The 26,430-nt window shown below is 44.3% G+C and overlaps 1 protein-coding gene across 2 annotated transcripts; it reads right to left on the bottom strand.

Annotated features, from left to right (window-relative positions):
- Window positions 1–1,284: 1,284 nt before the first annotated feature.
- NSDHL (NAD(P) dependent steroid dehydrogenase-like) lies at window positions 1,285–26,145 on the bottom strand. 2 transcript variants are annotated; one of them, XM_029606609.1, is made up of 8 exons: window positions 26,092–26,145; window positions 19,113–19,168; window positions 18,787–18,948; window positions 5,433–5,579; window positions 4,869–4,997; window positions 4,065–4,207; window positions 3,854–3,956; window positions 1,285–3,255 (listed from the first exon to the last, which is right to left on the bottom strand). In XM_029606609.1, the coding sequence occupies exons 2-8, from the start codon at window positions 19,131–19,133 to the stop codon at window positions 2,902–2,904; spliced, it is 1,059 nt and encodes a 352-aa protein (XP_029462469.1). In that variant the 5' UTR covers window positions 19,134–19,168; window positions 26,092–26,145; the 3' UTR covers window positions 1,285–2,901. The 2 variants fall into 2 exon arrangements, with proteins under 2 accessions (XP_029462469.1, XP_029462470.1); XM_029606610.1 differs by having other exon boundaries at window positions 19,113–19,165.
- Between the last annotated feature and the right edge of the window lie 285 nt (window positions 26,146–26,430).

Below are 26,430 nucleotides of genomic sequence, written 5' to 3'. Positions count from 1 at the left end.
GATAGACAGATTTAAAGTAAAAAACAAAAAAAAAGGATTAAATACACCCATTTTAAGTCAAAATAGGCACTCCAAAATCTTCTTTTTAACATATAATAAAATATATAATACCAAAGCTATTTGAACAGAATGCCAGCATCAGCTCTGAAATACTTCCTAAATTATCTGTGATCTAACTCAAAGGCTGTTGTTTCTAACACTGGTGCATGACCTTTGGGACCAAGACCCTGGTTTTTTGTTTTTTTTTCTTGAAAGGCAGCTTGTATTAAAGCAAGGTACAACAGCTCCCTGCTACAGAAATGTCATTCACATTTCAGTTTCTTCCTCCTGCTTTCTCCTTACCCGATGCTGATTTTTTTGTAAGTATTAAGCATGATACAGTAGAGTTCAAGTTTACAATGAGAATAAAACTATATTTAGACAAACAGACCATACATTAATTCCCTATGCACTCAATGACAAGGCATTACCCTCCCAGCACAGTAATACACCTCAAATGTGGCAAAGATACTGTGGGTGCTGGGGAGATGTGCTGCCATCACTGAACCCACTCTGCTGCTTCTTTTCAGGCTGACTCCCCCTTTCAGTTTCAGCAATAAATTAAAATACTAAACTTACTAACAAGATACATTCATGAGTCAATGGCCATTAGAGCTTTTGAGCTAATGGCCAGTATCTGGGTGACCACAGGCTTTTCCCTAAACCCCCCCCCCCACAAAAACAAAATGGGGGAAAAAAATAATTAGAATAGGCCCTTAAAAATGTTAACACTTAAAAGATGTTCTTACAACCCAAGGATCAGGTGTGCCTAGCATTTCCCCCATAGAAACCTTTCTACATCCGGCTCCACAGTAGAAAATGTCACAAGTGTATTGATAATGAAATTCTAGTAATGCAGGTCTCAACTGCAATATCTTGATAAGATCTAACACAAGCTGGTAATTTTTAAAATCTCTTTCCAGTCAGCATTTTTATTATGCAAAACACAAACATGTTTATGTTTTAACATTCCTTAAGAACACCAGATTTTTTTCTAAGTACTAGGGGGCATTCCATGAAGTTAGCAAGTAGCACATTTAAGACTAATCAGAGAAAATTCTTTTTCACTCAATGCACAATTAAGCTCTGGAATTTGTTGCCAGAGGATGTGGTTAGTGCAGTTAGTGTAGTTGGGTTCAAAAAAGGTTTGGATAAGTTCTTGGAGGAGAAATCCATTAATGACTATTAATCAATTATACTTAGGGAATAGCCACTGCTATTAATTGCATCAGTAGCATGGGATCTTCTTAGTGTTTGGGTAATTGTCAGGTTCTTGTGGCCTGGTTTGGCCTCTGTTCGAAACAATGATGCTGGGCTTGATGGACCCTTGGTCTAACCCAGCATGGCAATTTCTTATGTTCTTATGTAGTTGATTTATCCAGAATTATTACATCCATAGAAAATTAGCAAATGTCAGAAATCAACTGAGCCCATCAGATGGCTCAGTGCAGGGGATCCAATTTATATACCCGTGCTTGGTTTCGGTTCCTCAGATTGGCTGGATCTTTCGACAGGGAATCAGTTTTGGCTTCCTTCCTATTCCGTACAGTAAGATGAATCAGATCTTTCAAAAGGAAAGGTGAGTTTGGCTCCAGGCCAGCCAGGGTTCTAGTGTAGCACAGCAGAGATGATGTACTGAAAATAATAATTAAAAAAAAGAGGAGATGGCTAGATGCTGGAGAAGAAATATTTGCCAGCAAACGAACGTTGAAGGTTTAAGCTTTGGAAAAGACTTTCCTTCTAGGCCTCAGGCAGCAGTGAATGTCATTTCCACTGGCATGTACAGGCTGGGGGAATGAATAAATAAAAAGTGAAAGTCCTGGCTTAGGTTCCCATGGGAACGAATGTGCGTTTATTCACACGCACTGTGTCTCGCCCTGATCCATGCAGTCTTCGTCCCATAAGACCAGTACTGCAGCGCCTTTACTGGAGAAACAAGTGCATCTCTTTAATTTCAGTACTGCAGCCGAGGCAGTCTAGCACCATTAAGATCAACCGGAGACAGTTTCAGGGGGTAAACAGAATCCTTGGGGGTAAGGAAGAAAGAATAAAACCGGAGATCAAGCAAAGGTTATATTACAACAGGAAGACTATATGGGCCTGGGGGGCTTTATTGCATTCTGTTTCTCTCAGAGCCATAGAACCTGTGCCCTCCACTGTATTAAAAAGTTAGATTCAGAACCAAATAAAGGCAGAAATCATTGATGCAAAGAACCTATCTTTTTTTGTATTTGTAATCAGGGTCATATCCAACATGAAGTCTAGGATGGAGGAACTCTGGTGACTGCTGCTACCACCACTAAGCAGGTTGCACCTCAGGAACCAAAAAACTGGCTCCTGGAACCCACGGCTTTTCTTCCTCTGCAGCAGGCAGCTTCTGTAGGGCAGGGCGGTAGGGCCCGACAATGCTTTTTGCTTCTCACAGCTATCAGTCCCTGAATGCTAACTAAACTGTTATGGGTTATGGAATGTGTTAGTGTTACGGAATGTGTTACAGTTTGGAAAAAGCAGATCAATAACAACACAAAAGCAGGGACAAAGAATGTGGATCTGCACGAGCCTGAAGAGCTGAGGAATGAGTCCCTCCCTCCAATTCCAGCTGAAGCTTGTTTTCCCAAGTAGCATGATGCTCAGAAATACGTCCCTGATAACACTTACTACCAGACATATCAGGTTAGCCGGTGGGAGTCAAAGGACAGAAAGTTAAAAGTTAACACTGAGCATTTTGCTTACTTGCAGGATAACATACTTTAACCATTTCAAGCTGGCTATTCACACAAGGCTCCCGCTGTATGAAGATGTGCAGAGGAAATAAGTTAAAGCCTGTTCAGTTTCATCATTTTAAGGTAAATCTTCAAAGCCTCAGATAGGTTTCTTTGTCCCTTCGCTGGACCTGCTCAAGTGGGAAAAGCTTAGGATTGTTCGTTTCACTGCCTCATCCAAGCTGACCACTGGCCGATATCCCATGTCTTTCTTGGCCCGCTCACAGCTGTAATAGTGAAATGTCCCAGCCAGAGCCACTCGCATCGGGGTAAAGGTGGGTTTGATCTTGACAAGCGGACTTAGCACCAGCACCACAAGTGACAGGAGAAAAGCCAGATAATAAGCCAGCCAGTAGGGGATGTGGTACTTGGGTGCTTCATAGTTCAGATTAACTAGGATGCGTGACAGGAACTTCCAGAAAGGGACTGGCTCATCATTGGTGATGTGATATGCCTGAAAAAAAAAAAAAAAAGAAAAAAAACTTCTAGGATGCAAATAATACAATTCCTATTTTACCATGGATTTCTTATTTAAAAATCTGTATATTCATATAATAGAAACATAAGCAAGGTCTTGTGCTGCCCCTGGGCCTTTGAGCTTTGAACGCAAACCAAAAAGATGAAAATTAGTTTATGTTGGATTTTAGCAGGATCTATTAGCTGTATTCCCAGATATTACTAGCAAAATTTCAAATTTGCAACCACTATGCTTCTTCAGAAAATTAATTAAGAAACTCATAATGAAAAAAATGACACTCCTTTATTCCCAAGTCCCTTTTTTAAAAGTCTACCACAAAAAAAAAGCTGCATTCCTCATCTAGCTCTTTTCTAGGAATAAAGTCAGCTTGGCTTCATAATGCTGATAGCAAAAGTTTTGTGCAAATTAAAATCTGGCTCCATTATCTCACTAGAAAAATATAGCCAATTATATTGGACTTTATTTCACTACAACTTTGACCTGGTAAAAAAAAGTCTAAAGATGAGCGTGATATTGCACTCTCATACCATAAATGCCAACTGGCAGTATCATATAAATACTGAAATGATCTTACCTTCCCGCATAAAGGAGAGTCTTTCCTAAGATGTTCTGCAGCAAGTATGTGTCCATGAACCACATTTTGCACATAGGTAAAATCCACTAAATTCTTTCCATCCCTAAACAAACAAACAAACAAACAAACAAAAAAAAAAAGGATTTTCTCCAGTGGCCAAGGAATGGTGGCAAGAAACTTTGTGTGAACAGTGAAGCAAATGTTTGTTTACCCAATCATGAATTTCATCTTGCCACACTTTGCTGTTTCCACTAGAATAGGGACAAGCTGAGGATCTCTCGGGCCAAAAATCCCATGGGGACGAATTGCAGTAGTTAAGAAATTGTTTTCAGGATCATTTGCACCCAGCACTTCCTGCAAGACAGAAGGAAACACGATGGCAAAAGGAAAGCCACAATCACAATACAAACTTGTTTCTCACCAATTCAGTGTGTGTGTTCTGCTCTCCTTGCCTTTGCCTAGCACTCTGCAGTACGTTGGGAGCATTCTTTAGTAGAGATTTTATTCACAAGCCGACAATAGGGGAACATCCTTTTTCAATATGGACAAAGATTCTGCCCTCCCTTATTCAAAGGAAACCTCTGGCAGAATCATGGGACTTTCACCTTAGAATGAAGTTATTCGAAATTACAACTTTCCTTCACTTTCCCCCACCATTAATATCATAAACATTGTAAAACTAAAAACCTCACAATTTTCAGATCACATAATAATTAGCTGACAACATTTTCTGAGTTTAAGGTTTAGACATCAGCAACCCTGGTCTATTGGTCTTGCTCTTCCCATGTGGTTTAGTTTTGTTACTTCTGTAATGCTCTTTTAGATTCAAAACTGCAGAGGCTTTACTGTTTAGTAGTAGCACGATCCCCAGTGCTCATAGCTCTGAATTCTGCAAACTATCTTTATGTAATCAACACCACACACCATCCAAGCCAAAACAGGTGCAAGAGCTAGCGGTCCAACATCTGCATCAGTTATGTAAATACTCGATACGTAACTGCAGCATGGACTGTACCTTCTCTTGTAAGATTTTGGTCTCTGTGTAGTAGTCAATGGGTTTCTTGGCATAAGGAAGGTCTTCGATTCCATTCTTGATATCTGTACCATCAAAGACCACACTGGCACTACTTGTCAAGACCAGTTTCTGAGGAAAGACGAGAAACCTGTTTTCTAAACACTGGATACACATAATAATGTGCTTAATGAACTGCAAAAAAATGTTGGACCCCTTGTAAAATGTTTTATAATTCTAGCAATGTCTACTGTATGAAGCTTCCCTTCCTAGTGCTGAATTCTGTGCTGCCTTTTTTTTTTTAACCTAGGCTGCACCAGGACAATAAGTTTTATTTCTCACACACCTCTACTAATGAAGCTCAAGACCTAGGACTAGATGTGCCATAGGATTCCTCCCTCTTTGTGCCTCTATGGGAAAACTGCTCAGTACATATAGCCCATGGCGTGTTTGCATTGCTCTCATCATATAATTGGAAATGTGCTATGATATTCTCACATATATCTACACATCCCTTTAATCAGACATCTTGGATACATTCCCTCTCCCTCTGGCACACACACATACCTGCACGTGAGCATCCCTGCAAGCTTCAATGACAGTTCGGGTGCCTATATAATTGACCTCATAGAAGAGCTTTCGGTTGTCACTGGAAGGGGCTGGAGATGCACAGTGAAACACAACACTCACCCCTTGTAAGGCTGGCAACAGGTCCTGGGAACAGACATCAAAAAGGAAAGCAATGAGACATACTAGAGCTTTGCTTTAGCACTGTTATTTTCTTCTTGGAATTGCAGGAGAAAACTTGGCGTATGGCTGAAGAACCCAATAGTGAATCTTGTGCTGCATGAAAAAGCGGCTCCTAATTCCTCACTGGGCCCCTAGACAGCATATACAAAAAAAATCCAGAGAAGAAAACCACTGCCTGCAATCAAGACAGAGGATAAGGTACAGTATCTCCCATGGGAAATGCTAATGGGGGCCCTCCCAGGCCAGCAGTTGAGGGCAGGAAGATGCACAGTAGGGACGCAATATGGCAGCTAATCACACCAAGAAAAAGAGTCTCAGAGAATGAGAGTCAGAGTGGTACATCAAGCCATGCTGAAAAAAGAGGGCCCCATCAATTCTGCCTGACCCACGCCACCAATAAAGTATGTATCAAGGATGCTAATTAATTTTATTAAATTTTCAGGACATGCACTTGGCCTAGAAGATCTCTATGACTAAACCAGACTTCCTGGAAATGGCAATGCTCGCCCTGTGAGGGGGAAGTAGGAGACGATGGATGTGGGATCCTACCAGACCTGCTATTCCGAGTGTGATCATCTATCCCAAATGAATAGCAGAACAGGGAGATCAAGTCTTGAGGCTGGTTTGGGGGGGGGGGGGGGGATCAGGACCTAGATGGCTGAAGCACCTTCCCCCAAAATGTTGAAACTTTCCAAGAACATGGATGCAATCCCCTGATAGAGATTGTTTAAAGCTTTTTACTCGTCTGCATTTCTTTCTTTAAGAAAAAACCCCCCAAAAACTTTTAATATGCTTCACTGAGAAGGAAATACTAGGCAGATTATGGGTGGGGGCAGGTGAAGATCATATGCGAATCCACACAAGCCCAAGGGCCCTCCCTCTGCTCCACCAAATCCCTTCTGGGACCGGGAGTCTTAATCCCCGAGCTTACTAAACTGGTAAAAACCAGCAGCCTGGCCCACAGCTCAAGCTATAACTGCTGCCAATGCTCTACTCTACCAAGTCCTCTTTGGGACCAGGAGTCTCAATGGTTGTGCTCGCTAAACTGGCAACAACCAGCAGCCTGGCCTGTAGTTTGAGCCAAAACTGCTCAAAATACTATACTAGGCCGGATAAACCAAAAGTGGAAGCCAAAGATCTTGCTGCACCAGACACAAACATCCTACTATCTGCTGGAGACAGAGAATATTGGTTCTCTTTGTCCTGCACCAACGACAATGCTGTCATATAAACCTGTATGCTGACTTCCGGTTATGGCTGCTTGCTAGACGGATGCACGAGGAAGAAGCTCCTCACAAAGCAGCAACCACGAGCTCTATATAGTCTTTAATAGGTCTGGCAAAGCAGTGTAAGGCTTACATTTTGCAATTTTGGGCAGTCTGGAAACAAAGGGACAGAGCTTCACTGCTCGTGGGATGGAAGAATGAGCGTCAAGCTAGCAAGGCGCACTCTAGAAAAACTTAACAAGTGAGTCCTCCATCATGACAAGCACAAACGCGGAAAAACCCAGGGCAGCAATGTCTGCAGAAATGCTCCAATATAATCACAAAATGGCTTCCGATGATTTTGAGGCACGGCTCCTTAAGCTACAGATGGCAATGGATGATATTAAGGATGGCCTGGAGTCTCATACTAAACGTATGGATGATGCAGAGCTGAGAATAGCTGAGCAAGACGTTCGTGACACACAGGCCGAGAAAAAGATATGTGAATTGCAGGTTAACACTTGATTGAGGGAATAACTCAATGACCAAGAAAACAGGAACCAAAGAAATAATTTGAGAATTATTGGATTCGGTGAAGAGAACGAGTAGAGATTTGGTTGGAACATGGTTACCATGTGAGCTGGGCACAGGCACTGACGGTTTCCCGATTGTTTGTGAATGTGCTGATCAAGTGGGCCCTCGCAGGGATACTAGAGGTAGACCTCTGCCTGCTATTGCCTGTATTTTAAATTGGACACACAAAGTCAAGATTATGCAAGTGTTTTGCAAAGTGAAAACACTGGAATACAATGGTCAGAAGCATTATACTCTAATGATTTCTCGATGCATGTGGCAATGATGTGCAAAGAAATGGTTTATTCCACATTCCATCAGCGAGGAATACGATTTGCCCTACTGTATTTGGTGAAATTGCGAGTTTATCACAATGGATCAATGCAACCATTTTCAACGAAAGCAGAGGTCAAGGCGTTTTTGCAACAATTGAATGGAGTGGTGAAGTGAAGCTGATTTTTGGAAAAATGCAAGCAAGTTTTAACAACTGTGAAAAGGGTTTATGTATTGTTTGCGGCTTGTTCCTGTGGGCACAGTTCTTTGTGAAGGGTGGTGTCTTATCACCTAGTTCGCTCAGCATTGGATGTTGACTTTTCATGGATTTTTTTCTATTTCCATTACAATATTTTTGATTCTTTGCACTCTAATGGTAATGGTGCTTGGGGGAGTTAACTGGGAATATTCTATGTTTATAAGTTAGCTTATTAGTTTGATCCTTGTTACAATGTGTTACATGGGCTTAATTAACACTGTTTGCTGTTGTCATATCTTACTTTCCTTTGATAATGTATGGCAATATGGGGAAAAGGATTTTGCTCTCTTACATTCTTGCGAGGAGCTTGAATGGCTGCACCCCGGGATGAGTGGCGGCGGTGATACAGGGTGTGGTTTGGAGTCTTTGGCTGACTCTGTGGTATGGTGTGTTGTGTGTCTGGGGAGGGTGAATGTGTTTGGGTATGCATGGAAGGATGTATGGTTGGTTGGGCTTCAATTCGAGGAGAAACAATGGGGTTCAAGAAGGGAAGGTGACAGTTTTCTAACATTCACTTTCAGGACCCTGCATTCTGTTTTCATGTGTGGATTAGCCTGGATGCTGAGGCTGAGTGGTGTCTGGGTTGCACTCATTTTTTGGGTGCATTCTGCCTTAATGGTATGGTTGATATATATTTTTGCATTAAGTCATGGGTAAGATACAGGTTTGCACCCTAAATGTTGATGGTATACATGCCCCGATAACGTGCACAATATTACTGGCTATGTTCCACAAATAAAATACACTCATTGCTATGCTGCAGAAGATTCATCTTTCTGATTTGGAGTATCTTAAATTAAAGAAGGATTGGGTAGACCAATGTTATTACTCTTCTTTCTCCAGAAGGCAATGGAGGTAGCTTTTCTAATTCATAAAAAATTGTCTTTTCAATTGGAACATCAAGTAACAGATAAGGAGGGTAGGTATGTTATGGTATTTGGCAGTCTGCAACGACAGAAACTTGCATTGTGTACTTTCTATGCCCCAATGCCTACTCGCATCAGCTTTTTGCGGATGGCTTGGATGTTTTACTTCATTTTCCTTAATACCAATTGGTCCTGGGTGGAGATTTTAATATTTTAGCAGATGGTGAACATATTGCCAGCCACAACAGGAAAATAAATCAAATCAAGATACATTGGGAATTAATTTTGTTGCAGCTGAGGCGGGCCTTTTGGATATCTGGAGGGTACTTCATCATGGAGAAAGGGATTATACTTTTTATTCAAATCCTAACAGTTACTCGAGATTGGACTATGTACTAATCTCGTAGAGTTTGTTTTCTTAAGTAAGGGAAGTAGAGATTGGGATTATTTCAGTTTCAGATCATTCGCCCATTTCTTTGAGCTTGGAAATTGGAGACAAGGGCCAGCGGGCTTTGAATTGGAGGATGAGTCCGAGACTTTATCAAGAACACTCTTTTCGAGATTATTTGCATGGTTAATGGCGAGAATCTCTTTCTTTCAATGATAAAGAAGGCACTTCTCCAGCTTTATTATGGGAAGCTGGAAAAGCGGTAATGAGAGGGCATGTGATAGCTTATATAGCCAAACAAAATGAGAGTTGCTGAAATTTTGCGATTGTTTAAGGTTAAGGAGGCGCAGGCTAGGCATGCTACTATATTCGATGATATGGATAAGTGCTTATGGGATCAGGCTAGGGACTCACTTAATAGCTTGCTATATCAACAGACTTGAAAGTCTTTAAATTTTTTCAAACAAACTTTATAAGTATGGTAATAAAGTTAGCAAACTTTTAGCTAATTTGGTTAAAGTTAAAGGGCAAAACTCAGTAATCACATGTATTAGGGATGAAGCTGGATAAGTAGGGCATTCGCTTAGAGATATAGCTTTTTATATAGCTCTATATGGTACACACCTTGAAGATAGGAAAGCTCGGGAGAGGTTTTCAGAATGCCGCATGGCCCCTTCTCTCCGAGAAGCAGACGGCTGTTCTTAACGCATCAATTGTAGATGTGGAAGTATATGCAGCCATAAAGAAGCTAAAGTTAGGAAAAGCATCGGGCCTTAATTGTTTGGGGTCTGAATATTATAAAATATTATAGTTTGGTCTTTTATCCCCTTTGGTGAAATTTTATAATTCACTTTTGATATCAAGAGCAATTTCTCCAGAAATGAATCACTTTAGTTGTAGTGTTACCAAAAAAGGGTAAGGACCCTATGGACATTACGTCATATAGACTGATATCATTGATTAATGTAGGTTTAAAGCTTTTTGCATCTATTCTGGCTGCACGTATCAATGAAGTGCTATCTCGGTTAATAGGTAGGGACCAAACAGGATTTGTTAAGGGAAGTCATGGGGTTCAGAACGTTTGTGGCTAATTATGGCTTTGTTGCAAAAAAAATAATAGCCAAGCTCTCATTTTCAGTTTGTATGCAGGAATATTTATTTTGGGTATTAGAAAAATATGGATTTCAGGGAGCTGTTGTCCATCTACCCAGCTGCTAGGAATCGTTCTATTTCAAAAAGTATTTTATTGGGGCGGGGTGTTTGGCAAGGTACCCCCTTTCTCCTCTATTATTTGTGCTAGCACTTGAACCAATACCTTGAAATTTACAACAGGAGGAAGTGTTTACAGAGATCCAGTTAGGCGTAGAGGAGGTAAAAGTTTCATTATTCATGGATGATGTTTTGTTAATTGTGGGCAGACCGCAGAGAAGCATTATCTGTCAAAAGAAAATTGGTTCTTACCTGCTAATTTTCGTTCCTGTAGTATCTCAGATCAGTCCAGTGTTTTGCCTCCCTTCCAGCAGATGGAGACAGAGAAAGTTTTGCTGACACTGCCACAATCTGGTGTGCCACCTGCAGTCCCTCAGTATTGACAAGTACCCAAGCCAATGAACTAATGAACACAACCACAAATAACGTAATCATATCCCCCCCTGAAAGAGCAGTAGGAAGCAGAAACTTATAATGGATAAATCTTTCCAACCTTAAAAATGTGAGAAACTAAAACAAAACCTGTGCCATTCTTCAGACTAATTACAATAACAGATCGAGAGGACTCTCCAATTCTCCCCACACTGGGCGGGACTCTGGACTATCTGTGGCACTACAGGAACGAAAATTAGCAGGTAAGAACCAATTTTCCTTTCCCTGTATGTACCGAGATCAGTCCAGACTCCTGGGATATATCCAAGCTTCCCTAAACAGTGTGGGACTGCGAGAGTCCTGCTCGAAGTACACTTTCACCAAAGCCCATGGCTTCCGGAGCCTGGACATCCAAACAATAATGCCTGGTGAAAGTGTGCAATGATTTCCAAGTAGCACCCGACAATTCACTTGTGGCAATACATGTTCACATTCGGCCCAGGATGCCACCTGAGATTGAGCAGAGTGAGCCCTTAAACCCCTCAGGGATAGGACGACTTTACGCCGAACCTATGGCTTCCTTCAACCACCGCATTATGGTGGATTTTGAAGCTTTAAATCACCCTTTCTTGCAGCACTTCATAGCACAAAAAGATGCTCCGACAACCGGAAACTATTAGTGACCTTAAGATACCGCAAAATTGCCCGCTTTACATCCAAGAGTCGAAACTCCCTCTCATGAGGTGCTGTAGAATCTGAATTTGGAAAAGCCGGAAGCTCTACCGATTGACTTAAATGGAAAGATACCACCTTCGGAAGGAAGGAAGGAACTGCAAGCAACGAGACTCCATAATCCTCAAAAAAGGATCCCTACAGGAAAAAGCCTAAAGTTCCAAATTCCTTCTTGAAGAACAACTCACCATCAGAAACACAACCTTTCAAAGTTGCCCTTCTAAGAGGCTCAAATGGAGCCGCACACATCCCCTTAAGGTCCGAGTTAAGGCTCCAGGAGGGACACAACTTCCGCACTGGAGGGTACAAATGCTTCGCCCCCCTGGAGAAAACACACCACATCTAGATGTGCAGCAAGAATCCCTCCCTGCACCTTGCCTCCAAGATAGCCTAAAGTTGCCACCTGAACTCTGAGGGAGTTAAAGGCTAGATCCTTCACCAATCCTCTTTGCAAGCAGTTCAAAATATGCACTATCTATGCTTGAGTAGGTTCAACCCCTTGCTCTGCGCACCAAACCTCAAAAACTCTCCAGACCTTTACATAAGCCAAGGAGGTGGAAGTCTTTCTAGCTTGCAGCAGAGTGGAAATGATGTCCATGGAATATCCCTTCCTTCTTAAGCATTTCCTCTCAAAGCCAAGTTACGAGACAGATGCGAGCCACCTAATCTGAAACTATGGGATCTTGGTGACGAAGCTTTGATAGTTGAGCAAGTCGCAACAGCCTGTCCACCGCTAGATTGAGCACATCTGCAAACCATGGCCGCCGAGGCCACTCTGGCGCCACTCAAATAACCTCTCCCGGATGAATCTCTATTCGCCACAATATTTTGCCCACCAGCAGCCATGGCGGAAACACATACAGGAGAATACCTTGCGGCCAAGGAAGAACCAAGGCATTGACCCCTTCTGCTCCATATTCCCTTCTGCGATGAAGAAGGACGGCGCCTTGGCATTTCGCTGAGATGCCATCAAGTCCATGTGGAGCCTGCCCCATCTGCAACATATGAGATGCATTGCTTCCTCCGACAACTCCCATTCCCTGGGATCCAGCTACTGTTGACTGAGAAAATCCGCTTGCACATTGTCTATCCCGACTATGTGAGATGCCGCTAGTAACACCAGATGTAACTCTGCCCAGCAAATTAACTCCTGGATTTCCTGAGCCACTGCTTGACTTTGGGTACCACCCTGTAGGTTGATGTAAGCCACTGTCATTACATTATCTGTAAAGATCCTTACTGGCTGATAGTGCAAGAGGTGTAGAAAGGCATGCAATGCGAACCAAACCACTCTCGTCTCTAAGCGATTGATAGACCACAACACTTCCTCCGCCAACCATTGGCCCTGTGCCAACTGAGCCTGGCATACAGCTCCCCATCCGGAGAGACTGGCATCTGTGATAACTACTATCCACTTCAGAACTTCTATGTCCTTTCTGAGACATAACTGGTCCCAACATGAGAGACTGGGCCTGGCTAGCTCTGTAAGAGGTAGTGGACAATGAAACTGCTCTGACAAAGGGTTCCATCGTGAGAGCAATGGCAACTGCAGAGGCCTCATATGAGCAAACGGCCAAGGAACCAGTTGCAAAGTAGAAGCCATGGAACCAAGAAACTGCAAGTAATCCAAGACCTTGGGCACAGCTTTCTCTACCAAATTATGAACTTGCCTCTGCACCTTCCCCACCTTGGTATCAAAACGTGCCCCCAGAAACTCTAATACCTGAGAAGGGGAAAGATGACTGACAGATTTATTACCCAACCCAGGGATCTCAACTGCTGCACCACCAACTCCACTGCCTGCCTGCCTGCCTGCCAAGGTGCTCTGACTTTGCTCGAATAAGCTAACCATCCAGATATGGGTGAACTAGGATGCTCTCCTATCTGAGAGCCGCCACTACCACAACCATCACACCTTGGTGAAGATCCTCGGAGTCATTGCCAATCTGAATGGAAGGGCACAAAATTTAAAATATGCTCCTAAGATCATGAACCACAGGAACCTCTGATGTAAGCCTCAGTCAAATCCAGGGAAGCTAAGAACTCTCCCTTGCGCACCACTGCAATGACCAAGCGCAGAATCTCCATCCAAAAACGAGGAACTTTAAGAGCCATGTTTACTTTCTTTAAGCCAAAATTGGGTGAAAGATTTCCTCCTTTTTTTTGGAACCATGAAATAAATGGAATACCTTCCTGTCCCTTGCTCCTCTAGGGGGACGGCACAATGGCCCCCCAGCATCTGTAGGTGGCTGATGGTTTCCTGTATCACTCGCATTTTGGTCACAGAAGTGCAAGAGAAGACCATGAAGAAGTGCTTTAATGGATGAGCAAATTCTAAAGTGTAACCTTTTCTCATCACGCTTAACACCCATTGATCAGACGTGATCTTGGCCCACTCCTCGTAAAAAAGAGCCAACTGACCTCCTATAATTGGAACTGAGGAGTGGATTGGCCTCACTTCATTGGGTGGTCTTGGCTCCACTAGCACTCTGGCTGAAACCATCTCTGTTCGGCTTTCGCCCTCGAAAAGACTGGCTCAAGGACTGCTGCCTCCCAATGGTCTGCCTTTGGGCTCCTCCTGAAGCCTTATTCTGCCAAAAATGCCTCTTCCCTCTGAATTGAGAACACATAGGAAAAGATCCTTTTCTGCCTTTCAGCTTATCCTCAGGCAATTTATGTCCTTTATTCTCTCCCAGATGTTTTATCAGCTCCTCCAAGTCTTCTCCATAAAGCAGCTTTGCTTTGAAATAACGCTCCTGAGACTTAGACGAAACATCTATTGACTAGTTTTGCAACCAAAGACGTTGTCTGGCCGAGACCGCTAACATCATTGTTCTAGAAGAAGTCCTAATGAGGTCATATAATCACATTGGCTCCATAAGCCACCACAGCCTCTAGCCGCTCCATCTTTAATGTAGACATTGCTTTATCCGCCTGCAACTGCTGCACCCATTGCAGCCAAGCCCAAAGCACAAAACTGCTGCACAATGCAGCATGTATGCCTAAGGCAGGCACCTCAAAAATCTTTTTGGGATGGACTTCCAGCTTCCTATCCTGCATATCCTTCAGCACTGCAGAACCGGCTACCGGAATGGTTGGCTTCTTAGTAACCGCAGACACTGAGGCATTCACCTTTGGAACCCTCAACAACTCAAGCGTGTCTTCTAGCAAAGGATATAATTTATCCATTGCTCTACCGACCTTCAAGCCGGTCTCCGGAGTATCTCACTCCCTGTCCACTAACTTAACTGACTTACGGAAAGGAAAAGCCTTCACTGGACCTCTTAAGCCATCCATGATCAGATCCACCTCTTCCTGATTAGATTCCTCTTGTGGAACCTTTATCCCTAGCTCCATAAGGACATAGGGATCAGGGACCCCAACTCTTCCCTGTGGAAAAGATGAATCATCTTCAGATCATCCCCCTCAACAACCGGGGCTTGTCCTGGCCCCTCTTTTGGATCCTGCTCCGCTGAAGAAGGATCCACCTCAAGAGGGTCCTCTTCTGATGGATCTCCGGCCTCTGCATCTTCAGAGAGTTCATCTGCAGTGTTTGACTGTGTGGGCATACCACGGACTTGCCAAACCTTTGTAGCCCAGTAGCCCGTGAAACCCTGGACCTCTTCCTGGGTTGCAAACCTACCGACCCCTCCTGCTTGGAATGCCACCCCAGGGCTTTCCTGGCCAAATAAGCCTTGTGCAACAAAAGGACAAAATCCGATGAGAAGGTTGCAGAATCACCAGAGTCCTCCCCCAGGAGGTCCTTGTCCTCACCAGACAATTCCCCAGGCTTCCTGGCCCTCGACTGGGCTCCAATCAGCCAGGGACAGCGGCGGAGGGAGATTCCCCCCCCCCCCCCCCCCCAGCTTCTGAAGCAGCTGAGAATGAAGACAAAATGGCCACTGTTCTCATGCTAATCTGGAAGAGGCCCACTGCTTCACACCTGATGCACCCACTGTCATCCCCAAGCCGCCCTCTCCCCCAGACAGGCAGTGGGAACAAAAGCTGGCACGAGAGAGCCCATGCACATGCATCGCTGCACGTGGTGAACTTACTGTCACGCAGCCTGCTCTCAGCCTGCCTGGATCACGAATGCAGTCAGCCACCAGAGGATCCTAACCTGAGACATGAGAGCAGCTGCAGCAGAGCCCCTGCCGGGTTTCAGCTCCTCTCCCTTCCCTCCGAGCCGACCGGTAGAAAAAAAGAAAGCAAACTCCTTTTTTTTTTTAAACTTTAAAGAAATAGACAAAACTACTTCCCTCTCAGAAGAAGAGTGGCAGTAGGCTCCGCAAGTCCTCCTGGGGAGAGGGAACTGGCCCCCAACAGATGTCTACCCCGGCAGTGAAGGACTGAGCAATGTAAGGGTCCCCAACCCCCTGCTTGTCCATCTCAGAACAAGGAGGGATAGCCCCACCAGGAGCTGCCGACCTCCTGGGAAGACATCGCCAAAGAAAACTATATATTCCTTTTTTTCAAAACTTAAGTTTCCAGGCTGCAGGTTCTGCACCTCTACCATCTGCTGGAGACAGAGAAATACTGATGGACTGCAGGTGGCGCACCAGGTTATATGGCAATGGCGGCAAAACTTTCTCTCTCTCTTTCTGCTGTAAGGGAGGCAAAACCCAGGAGTCTGATTTGATCTGAGTACATACAGGGAAGAGTTGAAGTTTTATTCCTTTGCAGGGCTAAAATTTAATTGTGATATATCTGAGGCTCTAGCTGTGGACCCTAATTTTATGCACAATTGGGTGGGATCTTTTCCTTTTAAATGGGCAACTGATAAGATTAAATATTTGGGTGTGTGAGTTTCCTGGAACCTTACTAAAAACTTTATGCGCTTAATATTACTGATAATACGAGCCCAATTTGCTACCTGGCAGGAACTGCCCATTTCCCTTATGGGCCGATGTGCCTTACTGAAGACGATGATATTGCCCAATTTACTGTATAGATTGCATATGCTCCCCTATTAGTTATCTAAAAAAGACCTCTCTTTGCTTAAAATCTTTATATTTGAAATTTCTGTGGCGTGGGAAGTGGGCTAGGGTGGCATACCACAAATTGCTAGGCAAATAAGAAAACAGGGGACTGGATGTTCCTAACCTGCAATGTTATAACGCGCGGCATGTCAGTTGTGCTTTTTGGGGGAATGGCTCACAGGGAAGTTCAATTTCTCTGAACCAAATATGGTGGCTGGAATTAGTGGCTCCATGGACACCTTTATTTTTTACTGCACTCTAGAGATGGTAGATTTACAAAATAGCTAAACATTGCTGTGGCCTGTGATGTTGGCCTGGCGATGGTTTCGATGCTGAGGGTCTAAAAAAAGAGAACCACCTCACTTTCATTGCCCTTTCTGGGGAACTTTTTGGGGACAGAATATGAGGCCATTTTTTCAAGGTGGGCGCAGGCTGCCAAACGAGTGGGCCATCTTCTTGAGGAAGAATCATGGAAATGTGGGACATTTCAATCCCTACAATCCTAGTACGATATGCCTAGGTCTTACTTTTTTGCATCTTTACAAGCATGCCATTATCTGGAATAACCGCGGTGATGCAGAGATTAAAGCCAAGTAGGAGGTCCTGGCTGAATTTCAATCAGTGGGCAAGTCCAAAAATTCTATTTCACAATGGTATTTGCTTCGTAAACAAAATAGACCATTTTAACTATGAGAGAGTTTTGGTCCAAGGAGCTTGTTACCGACATCCCGCAAAGTATGATGAAGGAATGATTTTGCTCCTTGCACAAACTACAAACCGATGTGATGCTGAGAGAAACTCAATTTAAGATACTGCATCATGCTTATATAGATGATTTATGACAATACCACATGACATTTGTAGATTTGTATAAGATGTAAGGAGGTAAACAGCAGCATGGTTCACAGATTTTTATACTGCAGCAAAATAACTACTTTTTGGGAACAGGTTATTAAAGCAGTTAACTAGCGTACTGGGGTGTTGCTTACATGTCAGGGACCATGTTACTGTTGGGAGACTTTTCACAAGCTGGGGATATTAAGAAAGGGGTTGATCACTTTCTTGCTATGGCTCTGATAGTGGCATACAAGTGTGTGCTGCTTAAATGGACAGAAGAAAGCCCACCTACTATAGCTTTATGGCAACGTAGAATGCCTGCTTCTATGGTACTGGAATGTATTAACGTTAAATATGCACATCGTACGATGCTGGAAGCATACGTCCAAGCATGGGCACATTTTTTATATCAACTTCTAAATGAGTTGCAGAAATCAATTCTTGAGCAGGGTTTGGTAGCTGTGCAACAGTAATATGCATATGAAAACATGATATCCTTCTCCTCGGAGAGGAATGTTTGTAAGGCATGTATGTGGGTTGGAGGCTGGAAGTAATGGAGCTTTGTGGAGGTGTGTATGCAGGTATGAGTGACTGCTGGGAGTATGTGGGGATGTCTGTCGTGAGAAGGGGTTTGTGGAGGTGTCTATGCAGGTATGAGTGACTGCTGTGAGTATGTGGGGATGTCTGTCGTGAGAAGGGGTTTGTTAGGGGTGTCTATGCAGGTATGAGTGACTGCTGGGAGTATGTGGGGATGTCTGTCATGAGAAGGGGTTTGTAACAACACTTTTTGGTAACTGATGGGGCTGGGAGGGGGGAGGAGTAGGATTTCTGAGGGACTCGGTGTAAATGAGGAGGATAGTGTTAAAATAGGATGTAAATTTGCTGTTTGCTTTGGGGATGGAATGTGTTACGCTTTTTTTTTTTTATGTTGCTTGCCCTCAGTACATGTAATTTCATTCCTGCTTTTCTTGTTATATGGCGTGTACATATGCATTTTTGTTGAATAAAAAATTAAAAAACAAAAAAAGAAACCTGTGTGCTACCTCCACCTGCTGGTACAGGGACAAAACCCACTTGTCTGGACTGGTGTACCATGTATTAACCGAATACAGCTTTCTTATAGGAATAGAGTACTTCAAATTACCTTTTCAAAATGCAATACATACAAACATGACGACGGGCAAGCAAAAAAAGAAAAAGGAGTGAAAAAAAAAAAAAAGCAGATATATGAAATGTAAACAATTATATCCAATCACACATCCAATCTTTTCAATCCCAGAAAGTCCACTTAACATATCTGCCCCCAAAATGCCTAATACATCAGCTTAACTGTGAAAACCATTATGTATTAGGAATGGGAAAGTCTCTCGTGGACAAGCTCACAGTACAATTAGATATCGACAAGACGAGCAGGACTTAAGTTTTAAACATGCCCACACCAAGTGAAAAAAACACGAAGGTGCTAGTTATTCCATTACCTGTTTATTGCAGAGGTCACCAATGTAAAACTGTGCCTTTTCGTTTTCAAAACCCTTTCGGATATCAAACACATTAACAGTGTATCCTTTCTCCAGCAGTCCCTCCACCATGTGCTGTCCCAGAAAGCCTGAGCCACCTATCACAGTGCATTTTTTACTAGACTGTGAGGGAAAAGAAAAGAATGAATCACGGTAGGACTAAAATGTAAAGACTAAATCTTTCGAGTAGCCAAAGACTAACCAAGAATCTTTAGCTCCTCCCTACAGCAAATGAGAAACAGAATATTACTGAGAAAAAGCAAATGCTGTGTGATATCCAAACCTACAGGTCTGAGTCGTGTTGTCATTTCTTTCTTGTGAAACGGGTACAAATCAGTTTCTGCTGTGGAAAGAAAACTTACTGAAGTTAGTACGTAATCTCAGAGCACAACATAATTAGTTAAAAAACATATGCATGAAGACAAACAATATAGTTTTACAATTATCATTGGCTAAACTAGTCCTAGAATAGAAAAAAAGTCAGATTTATAACTTTTATCATACTCAGTATGTTCAAGGTCGGCTCCAACATATTTATTTATTTATTTATTTAACACTTTTTTTATACCGGCATTCGTAGGACACATCATGTCGGTTTACATTCCATGCAGCCTCCAGATATTTGTTTCAAATGCAATTGGCAAACCAGAAAGACCACAGTGCATTGAGGTGTACATTCAAAATGGCCATGGCGGCAACAACCCTAGCACAGACAGGCCGATGCAATACAGTGCGCTCAACTGAGCGCACGGCTTTACACGCACTTGGAATCGTGTTTTGGACCTTGTAAAAAATGTATATAGTTGTGAAGATTGAGACTACTAATCACAGCATATACGTGTGCTGCTTGACATCCTATTAGCCATGTACATAGTTATGTAGAAATTTATAGGCTTGTATAATCTAATAAACCTGTATATATTTGTACATACTGTCAACCTTGTTCACAGTCCCACTTGTTTTCCTGGGGTGAAGGGAGAGAAATCCCACAAACACCTTTTTCCCCAGGTGGAGGCACCAGGCGCCAAGAACATGAGGACTGACGGAGTCTGCCCTGGGGGGCTCCCGCCAGGACAGGCCCAGACCCAGGAGGTAAGCGGTCAAGGGGGCGTTATACTTATTCCCCATTTACTAAGCTTTTAATTTTATTTCCTTCCCATAGACACAGAATGTGAGAAAAGCCTTAGTAAGTTTGACCCTCACCTTTCACTATGCAGACCCAGGTATAAGCAAACATCAGCCGGTTGCGGCTGATGTTTGCTTATACCTGAAACCCCAGGCAGCTCTCTGCCCAGACCAGGAGCGCACTTCTCACCCCGGTCAGCGTACAACTTTATCCTCTCGAGTCCTCAAAAGTTCCCTAAGAACGAAGCGCACCTTACCAGTCTGATCCTCACCCTCGCTCCTCCTCTGCGCGCTCACGGCCCTTGCTGGCCTGACAATCGTCAGAGCCCCGCGACCAAACACGATTGGCTCCCCCTGCTCATCACCTCAGCCAATCGGTGCTGTAGGAAAAGACCGCGTGCGTGTGCCATCGTCGGCAATAGCAACGGTTGTGCAAGCCTCGTTCTGGAACGCCTTCTCTTTCCTGCTTCTACTAACGGCTATTTCTCTCTTGTACGGACTGGGAGGGGGGGGGAAAAAACAACACAACTCAGGGCGGACGTTCGGCTGTAAGCTTGGAAAGGAAGAATCCAATTGCCTAGTTCACAAGAGAGAACCTCTCAGAATGAGACCCCCGGCAAGTTAGACTCTTGTTTCTTCGTGAGCAGTGGATTTGTCTTACCGCTGTCAGGTATCAAGAGGTCGGAGAGCAGCCGCGGTCAGCGAGTCTGGGAGCAGCTTTAAAGGATTTACTCTTTCGAGTTTAGCGGGGGAGCGGGACGAAATCCCATTGGATACGCTGATTCTTGCTTGAAGCTGCTGCTGCTGAGGGTTTGCTATGGTAAGCGGTAATAAGGCAACCTTGTTATATGGGGTGGATATAAATACGTCAGGCCAGTAGGAGGCGCTTCGCTCTCGGTTATCGCTGGACTCCAGTCACCCAAATTCTGTTTGTGCATGCTTGCTTACATAGCCCGTCGTTCCGTGCTTGGTTTTTAATGTTTGGATTTAATACCATAACGTCTTGTAACTTGAGCATATTGGGGATACTGCTTCAGTTTTGCTCCGGGCCAGAGTTGCTGTGATGGGAGTGGGGGGTCTTTTGGAAGGGAGCATCTGCCCACAGCCTGCAGCGTCTCCGACCCATAAGTACCACAATCCTGCCTAAGACCGCATGCACCTAGAAACACCCTACACTCGCCCAATCCTCCTACCCAAACCCTCACACACGAGAGGCATCACCGTTCATGAGTTCGTGTCTAAGAGGTACTGGGAGGGAAAGTACTCGGGGACAGCACTGCCCGTGGACCTGTGGGGCTCCCGGCAGAAAGAGAGGCAGGGCTGGGCTCCTTCCCCCATCGCCCCTGGTGTTTGCTTTTTTTTTTTTTTTTTTGCCCGTGGAAAGGAGAGGAAAGGCATTTGAGTGGCTGCCCAGCCTTTTACACCCGATTGATTCTCTTGAACAGAATAAGCCGATCAGCTGTTGGGTGTTGGAGAAGGTGCCTGGTGCTGGTCAGGGCTTCATCCCACTACTGGTATAGGTCCAGCAGGAGGTAGGAGCAAGGGGAAAGCGCTGTATTGGGGGGGGGGGGGGGGGTGGAGAAAACACAGAAAGGAATGCACTGGGGAGAAAAGGAAAAAGGCATGGGATAGAGAGTGGTGAGAGTCCCGGGAGTAATGAAAGCATCAGGGAGGGAGAGTGTGAGGTGAGAGCAGTGGGTGGGGAGTGGTGTGGCTGGGAATGTGGCGTGAGAGCCCTGGGAAGGGGGGGGGGGGACGACGACGTGGAATGAGTGTGCTGGTTAGTAGAGGGAGGAGGGTGGATTGATAGAACCGGGTAGAAGGGAGTGTGGGGAGGAAGGAGAGAGAGAGAGAGGGGGGGGGGAGAGACCCCTGGGCAGCTGGGAGTCAGAAGAGTGGGTAGGGGGGGGGGGCAGTATGGAGCGAGTCCTTGGGGGAGGGGAAGGGAAGAACCCTGGTCACTGGGAGTGGGGACAGTGTGGGGCGAAAGCCTGGGGCATGGCCTTGGGTGGGAGGGAGGGGGATAAACGTGGGGTGAGAGCACTGGATGTGTGTGTGTGTGTGTGGTTGTTGCATGAGCACACTGGGTGTGGGAGGGGTGGAGGTGGGGTGCTGTCTGTTTCAGGGAAAGGGGCCCCACAAGTGATGATTGATGTGATGCTGAGCGTGCTTGCTTTTCAAAGTTTGGATTTACAGTAGAATATTCTGTGGCTGCCGCGCACATTGGAACACCACTGCGGTTCTGCTCCGAGCCAAGCTTCCGGGGGGGGGGGGGGGGGGGGGGGGGGGGTGTTTAGAATGGAGCACTTGCCAACATTCTGCGGGATCTAACTGCCTCCCGTACCAACCCCCGTCCTACCTGAGGCCGCAGGCACACCCCCCCTCCCCCCCCCCCCAGCACCATCCAAACTGCTCTGCTCTTCTCTCCCTCTCACCCCGATGGTTGTATCAAGGGGAACAAAAACGCATTGCACTAAAGCTTGCACTTAATATCAATGTACGTACCTCATCACCGCCTCCTACAAAGCTATGTCGGAAAGCATCCCCCCAAAGCTATGTCTGCATTCTTTCCCCCCCCCCACTTGTTCACTTTCTACTGGCAATCCCAACAAACACAGCATTTTCCTAGCCCAAAAGAAAGAGATTCCGAAGCTTTGTCAATCTTCCCACAATAGTATGTCAAATCATGTTTTGGTTTTTTCACAACAATGAAGCAGCTACCTCTCCAATTAATCACAAAAGAAAAAGGAGAGAGGAGACTAAATATACTCTATACCTGCAAAAGATTTATAACCATCAATTTTAAATTTTTTTAATTATTTTAAATCTTTTAAATATTTACCCATCAAATGATAATATCGATAAGATCTATGATATTGTCATTTGATGGGTAAATATTTAAAATAAATTTAAAAAATTTAAAATTGATGGTTATAAATCTTTTGCAGGTATAGAGTATATTTAGTCTCTCTCTCCTTTTCTTTTTTTTTTTTTTTTTTCCTGCATAACAAAGTGCTTCAGCTGGAAGCTTTACCAGTTTTTTCTACTGCTGTTTTGGGGAAAAATTGTTTCCTGGTGCTCCAAATAAATTTTTTCAGACCATGATTAATGTTTTTTCATTGCCAAAAAAACCCCTTCCCAACTGTCTGCTTTCATACGAGTTGCCATTCAGAACTGTTTTAACTATTCATCCCTCCAGAGCAGTGGCATAGCCAGAACCTAATTTCTTGGGGAGAGAGCACCGTTGCAAGCTCCCCATCCACCTCTTCCCTTATCCATTATGGATTGGCTTCACAAAGCAGGAGAGAGCTGCAGTTGCCTATGCCCCTATGGTTCTCTCTCTCTCGAAACAGCATCATTCTGCAAAACAGTATCGGCCTCCCAAGGGAAACAGCAGAAGCGAGGCAGGAGCAACTGAGGATCACTACTGCCCGGAAAGAAAACCTGTGGTGGATGGGCTAAGAGGTGGGCAGGAACATAGCTGATCACAAGTGTTGGGGGGAGGATTAGGACCCTGAGCAATAAGTGAGGGGGCACAGACCCCAAGGCCCACCTGGGCTATGCCACCGATTACGCATGAAGGGTGGGAAATCTCCGATGTGTTGGGTGTATGCACGGGATATTGATTTGATAAGTATGGAGGGAGGCAGCTTGAAATCTGCCATCCTTTGTCAGTTTTGTTCGGATTCCCCCTGTCATCTGCCAACGTTGCACCTTCTACCTCCCTGTCAGAGTAAAGAAATGTTTTGTTCTCTGAAAATACTGACCCAGTGTTTCTGATTTTCAGTCTTATCCAAGATATTTCCTTTTTCTTTCAGCAAGCCTAATTTGGTGGTGATCTGTCTTGCCTTTGAAAAGTTATGCTGCCTTCAGACGGACAGAAAGAGGCTCTTACATAATTTTTAGCATTCCAGATGGAATGCAGAGTTGCAGTCTGAATTAGGGAGTGGAGATGTCAGTCTGTTATCTTCTCTTTGAGTGGCAGATGATGTCCTGAATAGATACACCCTGATAAGGGAGGCATTCCCTCCTGCCTGACTGCTAGGGTGGCTGTTGTTTTGATGGGTGTGAAAGCTGTCTTTCACCTGGTCCAGACTATTGGAGATTTTTAACATTGTAAATGCCGGCAGGTGGTCCATTTAATCTGCCCAGCAAGTTATTTATGATAGTAACTGTTGCTCAATACAGGTTACCCCTTGCAGAAATGTTACACCTGAAGTTAAACAAAGATTACCCCATTTCTTCATTTTCATCCTCTAGCTTCCAGGGATCTGCAGAGATTATCTCATGCCCTCTTGAACTCTATTACTCTTCTTGTCTTCACCGCATCTTCTGGGAGGGCATTCCAGGCGACAACCACCACCTCTCTGTGAAGAAATGTGTTCTGATGTTGATGCAGAGTCATGACCCCTAATTGTACACTTTCCTTTCCAGCAGAAACAATTTGATGTTTGCGTCTCATTAATACTTCGCAGGTAACCAAAGGTCTGTTTCATAGCTCCCCTGCACCTTCATCTTTCCTCATAGATCTTCCGATACAGACCCCATACCATTTTGGTCACCTTTTCTAGAATGCTTCCATCCTGTCTCTAGCCTTTTTGAGATACAATCACCAGAACTGAACACAGTATTCCAGGTGAGGCCTCATCAAAGACCGGTACAAGGGCGTTATTACCTCCTTTTTCCGGCTGGTTATTCCTCTCTATATGCCGCCAGATCGCCTCTGGCTTTAGCTACCGCCTTGACACATTGCTTCTCTGCTTTCAGATCTCCAGACAGTGTTCCTCCCCTGGTTCATGCAAATTAGTCTTTCACGCCCCATTGCATACAGCTCCTTTGGATTACTGCACACCAAATGCATGACCCTATCTTCAAGCTTTCTTAAATCATTCTTCATTTTTTTCCACTCCTTCAGGCATGTCCACAGTAACTGCTGCAGAAAGACAAAGTTTTCCCTCTAAACCCGTTGCAACGTGGCTCACAAAGATATGGAACAGAACTGGTTCCAAAACTGATCCTTGAGGCACAACACTTAATATTCTCTTCAGAGTAGGTTCCATTTACCATTGCATGTGTTCTCCTGTCTGTCAACCAATTTGGCATCCACTCCCAAGCTGCTCATTTTATTCATTAGCCTTCTATGTGGGACTGTTATCTAAAGCTTTGCTGAAATCCAAATAAATTATTTCAAGTGCTCTTTCTTGATCTAATTCTCTGGTCACCCAATCAAAAAAATCAATCAGATTCATTTTCCAGGACTTTCTTCTGGTGTAATCATGTTACTTCAAGTACAGCAAAACATTGAATTTTAAATAGTTCCCTTTTCGGTCCTTCAGCAGAATTTCCATTAAATTTTCTCTCCACTCACTTCTGAACTTTCCCTTCTCTCTGCTACCACCCACAACAGGACTGCTTTTTTTTTCCAGTTTTCCAATGTGATGCAACTCTAACAATTTTATGAAGTACCACTCCTGTTTCCAGAGAACTATTGAAGAGGGCTTTTCAGCAGACCTATTTCATTGCGCTTTTTCTTTCCTCCAACGATAATGTTCTGAGGTATCTAGTTTTTTGTCACTGGTTCTTTTTCTTTTTTCTTGTTTTTTTGATCCTTCTCCATTGTGTGTAAATGGATTTTAAAAATTGTAAAAGCAAATAAGTAAAGCTGTCCCCAAAGTGTACACACAACAATGTACAAAAATGCATTAGCCTTGATATACTTATGTGTTGATCCATGATAACATTAATGTGGGCTTTCTTCATAAAACTTAGAGCTGCATTACATGCAAAGCAGCTTAACAATCAAATGAAGCTAAACCAGATCGCATTAACCCATAGTTACTATATTTTTCGCTCCATAAGACGTACCCAGGGATCAGAGAAGGGGAATTAAAAAAGGTGTGCTAAACCAGCTCCGTTCCTGGGCATCTTATGGAGCGTCCGTTTCTGGCATTAGGGTGTTCATACAATTTTCTTTCATCCCAGTTTCGTTTTCGGGTCTGGGGAGGACCATTTCGGTCCACTTTCCCGGATCGGAAATCGTTTATCGCGCTATTTCGTGAAAAAAACCCCCCAAAACAACACCCACAACTCTTCAAATTTAATTAGCTACAACCCCCGACCCTCCTGACCCCCAAGACTTACCAAAAGTCCCTGGTGGTCCAGCGGGGGTCCCGGGAACGATCTCCTGCCCTTGGGCCATCGGCTGCCAGTAATCAAAATGGCGCCGGTGGCCCTTTGCCCTTACCATGTGACAGAGGCTTCCGGTGCCATTGGTCGGCCCCTGTCACATGGTAGGAGCACTGGATGGCCACGCCATTTTTTAAGATGGTGCCGGCCGTCCATTGCTCCTTTCATGTGACAGGGATCGACCAATAGCATCGGTAGCCCCTGTCACATGGTAAGGGCAAAGGGCCACCGGCGCCATTTTGATTACTGGCAGCCGAATGTCCGAGAGGGGGAGAACGCTCCCGGGACCCCCGC

This window comes from Rhinatrema bivittatum, chromosome 6 (assembly GCF_901001135.1).
Source record: "Rhinatrema bivittatum chromosome 6, aRhiBiv1.1, whole genome shotgun sequence".
Lineage (NCBI taxonomy): Eukaryota > Metazoa > Chordata > Amphibia > Gymnophiona > Rhinatrematidae > Rhinatrema > Rhinatrema bivittatum.
Note: the sequence above shows the minus strand (reverse complement) of the source record. Positions and strands in the feature narration are given on the sequence as shown.